Raw genomic sequence first — 12,137 nt, 5'->3', positions numbered from 1 at the left:
GACATAAAGCATGTTGAAAGACCACCGTTGATATATTATTTATCTGCACTATATCAAGATTATCTGCACAAAGACAGTTAATCCAAGTAAATTTTAATTTCACCATAAGAATCAAAGAAAATAGAGTGGGAAAATGAGGAAGATTACAGAAGAAACAAGTCTAGGATAACGAACAAACTAGTCTGATCGATACTATACTTGCAAATATTCTTTTAGAGATGATATAGACATAGTGAGTATCTCCACCACCGGGAAAGTTAGCGTGGGCACTAAAATCCGGTCCGTATGTCTCCATACATGAGTAATGAAATGGCTTCATCAATATCAGGATCCACAATTTTCTCAAAAAAATTCTGAACCAACGAAACAAAATTTGATGCAAAATCACTCAAAAAATCGTTTCTGTTTTCACTCAAGGAAATAAATTGATCAGGGACTTCGATTCTGCATAAAGGGCACGTCGAACGAGACTCAAACCATGCATCAATGCAACCTGAATGGAAAGAGTGCATGCACCGAGGCAGTCTCCGGTGAGTATCACCGCGGCAGATATCATTGAGGCATATGGAACAAAAGCCCGGAGAATTCTGGCCGAAGACGTAGGTGGCGGGGCCACGGTGGTCTTGTCTGTATAGTTTCTTGAGAAGAGATAAAGCGTTGGTGAATTTGGGAAGCTGATACGCCATCTTTCTTGAATTTTGGTTTTATGTGTTGATTTTAATGTGGACCAAATTCGTTAGTCATATAAACGTGTATGAGATGGAAGTTGGAATGAGGATTAACATTTATTTGCAATCTCATAGAGACACAACACGTATATTAAAAGATTGACAAAAATTTGTGTGAGACGGTCTCACAAGTCAGTATTTTGTGAGACATATATCTTATTTGAGTCATCTATGAAAAAGTATTACTTTTTATGCTAAGAGTATTACTTTTTATTGTGAATATTGGTAGAGTTGACTCGTCTCACAAATAAAGATTCATGAGACCGTAGACCTACTCTAAAAGATTATTTTGTCAAAAAACTTAAAAAAAATCAAGCAAAAACGGAAATAAATAAAAAAGAAGAGAATTTATTTAAAACAAAACATAAATAAACAAAAATAAGATAAATTGAATTCGAGCTCGATGTTTTCGGATTCACCATCATAACTTGCTCCTCCTACATGCTCAACGTAAAATACTCTAATTTCATTTCCTTCTGGGATGGATATATCTTACAAAAATTCAAAAATGAGTTGAAATAATCTCAACTCTGTGTGGTTTGAATATATTTATGTATTTTCGATTTCTTTTCTTACAATATTTTAACGAATTATACAACTATTTTGAAGTCAACATAGGCCGGTGCTTGGGCTGTTGAGGCAGTAGAATTTGACTTCTACCCCACATTGGTTTGTTAGTCACCAAACAAATTCATCTACAACGGTTGGCTACTTGGCTATTTTAATAATCGAAAATATTTTTTAAAAGAAACACTAATGAGGCAAAAAAATAATAATAATAATAGAATTGATGAAATTAAAAATAAAACATTTATTTTATCTGAGCTAGCGTGATTTACATGTACGCTATTATGTTTGTCATGTGAACCGCTTCTTGATTGATGTGAGTCAAATGTTGCATGCACTACAATTCACGCGAGTCACATATATATAGTTGAAGTCAATGTGTTCCATGATGAAATTTTGATATGTTTTTTTTATCATTTTGTTTTCTTTGGAATTTTAGAATTTTACATGCACATGCATTGATCATTTGTTGTTGTGGCTTCGATTGTTACTCTTGAGGTCAATTTAGTGATTGGGATATTAGAACTGTATTGAATAATTTTGATTTCAGATGATGATCTGCATGAAAGTACAGAGTACGTGGAGGAGATTGTCGAGAATGACGATGAACTTGGAAGTTGATGCATAGGGCTTGAAATTGGATTTTGGGTTCATTAGAATTTTGTGGCTTTAAGTTGAGTATTTTATACTTGGAAAAATTTATCGATTGTTTATTGATTATTTTGTGATGCACGTGCTTCTTTTATTCTTTGTTTTGAATATTAAACTAGATAAATAATATTAAACTGGATAAATAAGTTTGCTTTGATTGGTTCGACATTCGACGCAATCAGGTCGAGCTCATTCAGTTCTCCGTCGCAGTACCTTCGTGTCAGTTAATGTTGGTTGTTCCGTTGTATCCTGAAAAACAGTCGTCCAAATAGATCCTCGAAACACATACCGGAGGGGACGAATTTGTTATAAAGACATTGTATTTCATACAAAAACTTGTGTGCGACGGTCTCACGGGTCGTATTTTTTTATACGGATATTTTATTTGAGTTATTCATAAAAAAATATTAATTTTTATGTTAATAGTATTACTTTTTATTGTGAATATCGGTAAGATTGACATGTCTCACAAATAAATATTCATAAGACCGATCAATATTGAAAACCAAGAAGGAAGGTTGTAATCTCTTTTAAGTGGATAAAAACAAATTCGAATTTTTCAAATAATGATAACTTAGGACCACAAACTGGCCTCTCATTTTACTTGGGCCTAAAATACAACGGTCTCTACTCGTGGTCCAGGGTTTACAACGGCAACTTCGTGCCTAACAAGCTACCTCGGCATTTAATTCGTACTCCTGTTGGTTATTACACAATTTTGCAGTTAAAAAAGATGCAAACTTTTATAAAGCATAAGTTCAGTTAATGTCATGTGATACGCGTCTATTCGATATACAATTTTGATATAATTCATCACATCCAATAAGTAAATGTCACTTCATCAGTGTACACAAAGAGGAGCAACATAGCAAATTATTATTGATAAGTCCTGTACAAAAAAAAAAATCGTGTTTTTTTTAATGGAGTATTTTTTTAAAAAAAAAAACCTGCTTAATAAATTTCTTTATTTTTGTTAAGGAAACTTTAACTTGTACATGCTTGGTACTTATAAAACTACTTTAAACTTGTGAATTGATATTAGTAATGTCGGTTGTCTTATTCTGAGTAAGTGAGATTGGCATTACCTCAAAGTATATTTAAGAGTGAAGATTACAGTCTACTATTTTTTGATAAATTTCAACCTATAATTGTGATAGTGTCCATAAAAATAGCATGAAATTTTCCCCTATTGGTAGCGATTAAAAACCTTTCAGTGAGACCTGTTCCCAGATTAAATAGGGCGTTGTCAGCTCTCTCTCGCTATTAAATAAATTTAAAGATGGTTGTTTAATTGTCGTCCCTCAAATCAAAAATGGACTGGTTGCATATCCCATCTCGAGTTTTTTTGGGCCTTTCTCTTTTTCAATGGGCATCCATCCACAAACGCAATTCAGATTTTTTTTTTAAAAAAAAAAAAAAAATTGCATCTTCTATATTAAGTTATATATCATTGAGTCCATGAGTGAATATGTATATTTCTTAAATTTCAAGATAGAGTAGGTGCAACTTAAATTCTTGTCAAAAAAGAGAAAAGAAATAGATAAGATATGAGAATTTATTGTTTGATTAAATTTGTTAAAATACAACGTGGAAACTCCGACAACTTGAAAACTGGAGAGGGTTGTATGAAAGCATTGAATATCATTAAATGAATAGTGACTTTTGGTCATTTGTTTGATGTTGGTAGGGCAGACTACGAAGAATTTGATGCATAACCCAAGTCACTCATGCACCGGCTCATTAATCATTGTTATACAATCTTAATCCCACATTATGCCTAGCTTCATCAATTGCTACTTTAGTTAATCATATGGAACATGATTGTTATTTTATCGATGGTATCGTATTAGTTAAATTAAATCACACTAGACAAACTATATCGACGAAAGCAAGTATGGCACCAAGAATTGCGTAAATTAAATTTGAAAGGAAACCATATCAAAAAAAGTAAAACCTATATATATCTATATATAATTATCATCATCCACCGGGAAATGTTTTTGTAATACAACTCAAATGCCACTAAAAGCCCATGAAAGATATTTTATTTTCTCTAATAACGTTTGTCTTGTGCGGTGGTGATAAAAATAAAAATAAAAATAAAAATAAAAATAAAAAATAACCAGGGGCGAAACCGTCATTGCAACGAGAGGGGTCAAACGTCAGAATCAGTGAATGGGATAAGGGTTGCAACTCTGCTTACCGAAATCCGCGAGCTTCCGGGAACGATTCTTGCAAAACGACGGCGCTGAGGAGAGGTGTGGCTTCTGCGGGGCTCTGACCTCTCCGGCCACCATCATATCCGGCGGAGCAACCTTCTGGCTCCATTTCCGGTTTGGGCTGGGCCGAACCAAGGGGCTTAGGCAAAATGCCAAACCCGATGCATTCCTGCTGTGCGACGCCGTCCTCCCTTTGCAGCGCCGGGTAGCTGGTGTCCTCCTCGGTGTCTGCTTCCACCCCTGAGAAGACTCCGACGAGTATCCGCTAGATACGTCGCGGCAATGCTCGTCATCCTCCACGTTGGACGGCGACATTCCTCGGCCGGCTTTGCTCGAGTTTTCTTCGACAGAAAAGGTCCGAACCTGCTTTTTCCGGCGACCGGGAACAATCATGGAGAACCAAGATGGAGAATCCGCACACGAATCAACCGGCACGCCACGATCGGAGACCGGGCCCGGTCTCCAATCCAAACCAGATTTGTCCGATTTCGATCTGAAAAGCCCGAGTAAAACTGAAGAGAACCTCCCCTTGGTACTACTCTTCTTGTCCTTATCTATTGCCATCGCTACAAACCCATTAGGACCCACCTGGGGCGTACTATAGTAACGTAGGTGGTGGCCTTGAATCTGCCAGGTGGCTGCAGAATCGGACTTCCGGTGGGAAACATAAGGAGAAACTGATCGAGGGAAGACAAATGGCGGCAGTTGGGCATCCGATTTCCGGCCACCTTGCTGACCCTGTTGAAAAAGGGCTTCTCTCTGAGCTTGAACCTGGGCCGCAATAACTGCGACGAGGCGTTCCCGGATACAGGAGGCGCAGACTCCGACGTTGCTACTCGGATCAATCGGATGTTTCTTGCACTTCATTTATGTATACAAACAAAACACAACACTGTGTATCTTCTATATGTGCGTACTTTGATCGCTGTACACTCAGTGAGAATGTCTGTTCGTTTGTGCGAGGAGAGGAGGAATTCTACCGTTGGGGCTTTGTCTTCTTGCTTTATTATTCTGTTGAAGAGAGAACAAGAAGAAGAATAAATAGAATACAGCAAAGAAAGGAAGGGAGCTTTTTAGTTTTAACTTTTTAAGAGACACAGGCCAACCACCGTACTGGTCGTTATTTATTTATTTTGTTTCTATATATTTATATATATTAAAGATTCAATTTCTTTAAGTTTAGAATTAGATACAGAAATTATATTAAACTGGTCTGAAATTCAAAGTCCAGCCAGATTTTTTTTAAAAAAAAACTTCAATATCAGTTTCTGTCTGAAAATACTATAAAAAAAATGTACTTTTTAAAAATATTTTTTTAATAAAATAAAAATAATATCCAAATCCAATTATATGAATTCGGTATAGAATATTTTCCTTTTAAAAAAGGTTGATATAAATCAACTGTACCGTTCAAAACTGCACTATAATAAAAAATTTGATCAATAGATTGAATCACTCTTTACAAATTAATAGTAAAATAAAGTCAGTGGGAATATTAAATAATAATATGTAAAATGTCAAGAATTTAAAAATAATAATTTATTTGTATAGTTGAGTTATAAGTAATAAAGTTCCATTATAACTGATATAAAGCAAAGAGAAAGCGATGGAAGAAGCTGTAATGAATACTTAATGTTGGTTCATTGGATGTATCAAGCCGTAACTTTTTTTCTGAGATTGCGTGAAATCTTTCCAATTAAATTTTATTATTCTTTCAATCGAATGAAAAAATAATTTGTGATTTCAAATGTACGTTTTGGTTTCTAAATATAAATTACCTCGACAAACTTTCAATTCACCGTTTAGTTATGAAAACATCGATTCATCTGACGAGACACACACAAAATATCGTAAAATATATCACGAATCAATTTTGTGAGTTGAATATTTAACCCACTCTAATCCATGTACATTATTTTTTTTTTGTCTAAAATATTAATTTTCACTATAAAAGTAGCTTTTTTTGTTAGTTATATTGTGAATAAATATTATGTAATACGTTGTTTGTCAAAATTTAAAGAATAAATAATTTTTTTTCAAAAAATAAAAAATTATTTTATTAGATGAATTTTTAAATTTTATTATTATTTTTTGAACATTTTAACAAATATTTATACTAAAATTCTAATTAAATATTAATAATAATATAATATCGATTTATGAACAGTCAATATGCAAAAAATTCATGACGACAATTTTCACAAAAAAGTTGAAAACTATAATATTATATATAAAAAATTATAGTTTATTTAATATTTTAAAAAACGCGGAAAACTAAATATATAAACGTAACATAAAACTCAAAACTGTAATCAAACTTAAATAAATTATACAATCAATGCAAATATTCAAGGGAGTGTTATTCACACTCCACTTTTTTTAAAATACACTTCTAATTTCTTTCTTTACTCTAAAATGTCTAATATATAATAAAATACTATACATTTTTCTTTAATTAAATTTAAGAAAATATTAAAACTAATTCACAAAAATTCTTATAAGACCGTCTCATTATTCAATTTGTGATTTGTGAAACATATCTTTTACTCGACCCGATTCGTGAAAAAATATTATTTTATATTAAAATTATTATTATTAACTCAAGATATGGACCGAGTCGACTCGTCTATTAAATATAGATATGTGATATTGTCTCACAAAAGACTTACTCAAATTAATTTATGTAAAAATAATTCTATGTTGAGTAATTTTTCATAAATATATTGACAAATAGTTTAGTTAGACTATTGATTTCTAACAAAAAATTTTAAGTATCATACTATATTATAATAAAATAATAATTTTATTAGTATTTTTTACTCAAAATATATTATAGCCAATTTTAATATAGTTTATATTTTTCAAAAAATTATTTTTATTTTATTTACAATATTTATTTATTTTAGTGAATTACATAAATAAAAAATGTAAATATTTGTATAGTTCGTAATTATGTATGTATCAGTGTAGATTTAAGTTTCTCGAAAAAAAATTGTCTTTAGGTAAAATAATAAATATTTTTACTTGTACTCTTATCATTTAATATAAATTATTACTTTAATTACATAAATAAATATATTACTATATTTATTGTATGTTTAAAAGAAAATTAAAGTTGTATCATTAACACTGGCTGTAACATTTGATATTAAAATAACAAATGCTTGATTCTACACATGATAATTCTCAAATTAAATGTAAGGTTTATTTAGATTGTTACGTTAATTTCTTGCTATATACAACCTCAAGATTTAGCTATAGTCGGCAATATAATAAAGTCATGGGGAAAAAACACACGAAAGTACTACATCTCAACGCACATGGATCCATAGGCAACACGTCTAAGAAGACTACGGATTTGATAGTATTTATTTGTTTGTTGCTACCTTTGAATTATTAAAGACAAAAATGCAAGTACATGGAGGAAAAAAAAAAGTTACCAGTTGAATTTGTCTACCATCAATTAATCTTAAGTTGATTAACCTTAAATTAGTGTCGCTAATCAAATTATAAAACAGTTTATCTGAATGTGCATATATATATACATATATATATGCAAAAATTTGTGTGAGACGGTCTCATGGGCCGTATTTTGTGATACGGATATCTTATTTGGATCATCCCAAATTATAAAACAGTTTATCTGAAAGTATATATATATGCAAAAATTTATACGAGACGGTCTCATGGGCCGTATTTTGGGAGACATATATCTTATTTGGGTCATCTATGAAAAAATATTCCTTTTTATGCGAAAAATATTACTTTTTATTGTGAATATCGTTAGGATTGACTCATCTCTCGTGAGACCGTCTCAAAAGAGACCTGCTCATATATACAATGGTTGATTATGCAGTATCTGTCAGCCATTGATTAGTAGACTTCAATTGGAAAGAAAAAATTATAGATTAATAATTTGACTTATATATATATATATAATATATATATATATATATTGAATGAATCCTTGAATATATGAACAGAGGAAAAAGATCGATGTTAACGTGCAAAAACAATTAAATTCAAATGGACAATTTTACAAGTGGAGTGGGTTCCATCATGAGTCCAAACCCTCTTCATGTCTTTGATATATTTCATTTTCTTGCATTAATCTTTATAGTTGGCATGAAAGGGTTCGAACTTGTAAAGGGCAAAAGAATTTGGCCATGGTTAGTGGTTGCTGAATAAGACATATCATCTTGATGAATCTTCCCTTAATTCCTCTCAGCATTGGCTGGATCATTATTGTTCACTAATGATAGGGAGTCCAAATAAATAAATTTTGATTAAGGAGTTTTTCTTATTTCAAGAATAGTACGTTGTATCAGCGAAAGATATAATCTGTGATATTCATGCAACTCAAATATTTTAAAATATACCATCAAACAAATCACTACGTGTTAATTCTTATGTCAATTGTGCCAATTGCACAAGTTGCATATCATTGATCGAGCGCATATCTTTGGTTCGATGATAGATGAATACGATGATAATCCAATTCAAAATTTTCAAAGCAACCGAACAACCGAATCATTACATTTTTCCCTTATTGAGCTACCGAAGGAATTATAAACATCATACCGTCGGGAGAAAGAAGACCTGCAGCTGGGGTGATTATCACTTTTTCTCCTTCTAGGTTTTCCATGAATTCACATAATTTTTCTAGTATTGCACATAAAATATAGGGGAAAAAATTGATTTTTTTTTTCTTTTTACCTCATGTGATTGAAAACCTTTTACTTTTCTATCATTGTCAATTTATGTTTGCAACTTGTAATATATACAAATTGAGTTTGGAAATTAAATCTTGAAAGATGAAATTACCTAAATCAATAAACAAAAATAATTATTAGTAAAGCATTAGTTAGGCAAGACTACTATCATCATCTCCAAACCTTACTTTAAGATAATGTGTTGTCTCTTTCAGTTCAAGTCTAATAATGCCATTTTCCATTGGCTTTAAGCTTTTGCCTTCATCCCATGATTGTTGTTTCAAATCTTTCAACCCCAGAAGATTTGGCAATTTTGTTGTTTTTCGATTTTTGCTTTTCATATATCCTTTTCTATATTTGTTTTTCAATGAAAGGATGAGAAATGACGAGTAAGCCCCAGCTCCTAGAGATATTATAGCAAAAGAAATATTTTAAAAATTATTTATTGATGGTTGCTTATTTTTTATTAATATTTTTTTTTTGAAGAATTTAGAAATATTTGCTAAATAAAATATATTTTTTCCAAGTTAAATGTTCTTGCATCTAAAGTGACTTCTCTACTACGTTAATGATTATTGTGAAATGGGATTCCATATTTGTGACCTGATTCACTTAAAAGATTTCAAAAAATTCCGTTGAGATTGTCTTACAGATCGATTTTTGGAGACAAATCTCTACCTCGATATGATTAATGAAAAAGTATTACATATAAGATTCAAACAATATCGTCTGAAGTCAATTCATAAGTGAGAAGATTATTACATTTGTGGGTTCAATTTCTCAACGGTTTTAACCAAAATTAAATGCTTCATATTCTTTAATATTTTGTTCTTCGCTTTATCGTATTTGACCCGTTAATATGATGTATCCAAGATATTTCTTTTCCAAGTACGAGTGAGTGAACAAAGATCAAAAATCAAAATAAGCATAATTAATACTTAAATGTTCAAAATAGAAATTCATACTGACGTGCATATCTGACTAATATTCATACTATAAATGCCAACCTTTTCATTTAATGATAAATTGTTGTGTGATTTGATTTGGTTTTCTTAACGTAATATATATTACGAGCTATTTAAAAATGTATTAGGCATCTTGTTAGACGGTTTCACGGATCTTTATTCATGATACCGGCCAACTGTGCTCATATTTACAATAAATATATCTTTTTTCACGTGTGGCCTAAATAGAATATTCGTCTCACAAAATAATACTTTAATTTTATTTTAAACTCGTTTAAACTGATAAAACAAGTCGCTTCATGCCGTTTTAGAGCCTTGATTTTAATAGAAGACAGCCTATTAAAAATTGTTTATTTGGACTAATGGATTATCCTAATTCACTCCAATTTATTTGTTTATATTTATCTGTATATACATTGAATCACGGTCAATATTTTAAATATATGGAATATAGACATATCCTCGATTTACAACAAATATGCATAGTTTTACGAACGAACATAAAATTTCAACAACCACCCTTAGTAAATATTTAATCTAACAATCAAATCTATTAATACTAAAATAACATTTGTTTATGTACCGGAATTACGTGCGGCGGAGCACTTTTTCCGGCACGTGCTATTGTTCATATATGGCAGCATTCCCATTCCCTAATATTATTTTAAATTTCGTCAAACTTAATTAACTATCATGATACTTCCACTAATAATGGATTAATCATAGGTTTACCTAATTAATTTTATTTACTTATTGATTATTTTTAAGATATGGTGCTTGCGCAAAATGCAAAATACAATTTTAAAACTAATTTTAGAATTTGAAAATAAAGAAGATATATTGCTAAAAAAAACATACTCCTATGTCTTAATTATTCTGGATATTGGGAAATGTGATTTTAAACCTATGATTCAAATGCATGTATTTGCAATATCGGGCCAGCAACCCAAAGGATACTCAATAATTAATGTCATACTCATTTTCACGGGAATAGATTTCTCATGAGACGGTCTCACGAATCTTTATCTGTGAGACGGGTCAACAATATCGATATTCACAATAAAAAGTAATACTCTTAACATAAAAAGTAATATTTTTTCATGAATGACCTAAATAAGAGATATGCCTCACAAAATACGATTCGTGAGAGCGTCTCACACAATTTTTTGCATTTTTATGGGTGGTCTCCGGTTTGTTATTAAAATATAAAAATACTCTAATCTCAACTTCAAAAGTCCAAGTTTTCCGAAAAATTTAAGGAATGTTCTTTTAAAAAATACTAAAACAAAAGAGAATAGTCCAATTGCAACGATTATGTGGTGGGTAGAACATAATTTGGCGCAGATTTGGGACATAGAAATGTCAATATTCTCTTGATCATTCCATGCATGTTACCACAAATAATTCACCTAATTTAATTCGAGATTATGCACTACGAGGAAGCAAAAAATACATTTCATAGGTAAAATAATATATAGTCTAAGTATGTCGTATTTAAAAATATATATATATATATATTGAAAATGCATGTGCGTCTGTTAGTGTTTTGGACAATCTCCGCAAACCAAACTACGCCTAACAAAGTTGGTATACGCTCCATCGAGAGTAATTTTTTTCGTATCTCAATATCGTTAGATCATGTGAGACCTTCATATATCTCTTAATAGTTGACATCAAATGTTCATAATCCAATAACTAGAATTTCACCATATTTCTTTTCTCTTACTCCTTCCACGCGAGACTCCACCACGTGAGTGGTAACGATTAGTGTTCGAATGGCTCGTTGACTCAATAGGCGAGCGTGATAATTACCAAAACTGGACTAATTCTGTAATGATTAAGGCGGTTAATTTCGGGGCATTTAGATCGCCATCGCTTGCTAGTGCCCACTACAAAATTCCAAGCATTAACCGAAAGTGTGTCGGCCTGATCAGTATCTACGACTACGAAATACATATATTTAATTAAAAAAAAAAAAAACTTTTATATTTGTCTCTCTCACTTACAGCATATAATATCTCATAAATCATCACGACGTTATTGTTAAACTTGGAAAAAATCAACACGATATTACATTGGACCAAACGTAATTAATGTAATATAATTATCGAAGTGCCTGAAACTAGATCGATCACTCCTATTGGCATATGCGTTGCGTGTATATAATATAATATATAAATATTATTTGTATATACATATATATATTATATTATATTAAATGGGATAATTCAACGGTACTCGTTTTTACAAAAAAAAATTCAACAACAATAAGTAATCACCTCCATTTTACAAGTT

The 12,137-nt window shown here is 31.2% G+C and overlaps 2 protein-coding genes across 2 annotated transcripts; both read right to left on the bottom strand.

The window, feature by feature from the left end:
• Positions 1-269: 269 nt before the first annotated feature.
• LOC142554315 (RING-H2 finger protein ATL7-like) lies at positions 270-686 on the bottom strand. Its single transcript, XM_075664998.1, has one exon. The coding sequence runs from the start codon at positions 684-686 to the stop codon at positions 270-272; it is 417 nt and encodes a 138-aa protein (XP_075521113.1).
• A 3,428-nt stretch (positions 687-4,114) lies between these two features.
• On the bottom strand, positions 4,115-5,032 carry LOC142554314 (uncharacterized). Its single transcript, XM_075664997.1, has one exon. It carries the CDS (start codon positions 5,030-5,032, stop codon positions 4,115-4,117), a length of 918 nt encoding a protein of 305 aa, XP_075521112.1.
• Positions 5,033-12,137: the final 7,105 nt, after the last annotated feature.

The sequence above is a fragment of the Primulina tabacum genome, chromosome 8, assembly GCF_025594145.1.
Source record: "Primulina tabacum isolate GXHZ01 chromosome 8, ASM2559414v2, whole genome shotgun sequence".
NCBI lineage: Eukaryota > Viridiplantae > Streptophyta > Magnoliopsida > Lamiales > Gesneriaceae > Primulina > Primulina tabacum.
The sequence above is the reverse complement of the archived record's forward strand: the minus strand, read 5'-3'. Positions and strand labels throughout refer to the sequence as shown.

Coding starts and splice junctions, on each gene's coding strand:
- LOC142554314 (XM_075664997.1), bottom strand. CDS start 5,032: ATGAAGTGCAAGAAACATCCGATTGATCCGAGTAGCAACGTCGGAGTC.
- LOC142554315 (XM_075664998.1), bottom strand. CDS start 686: ATGGCGTATCAGCTTCCCAAATTCACCAACGCTTTATCTCTTCTCAAG.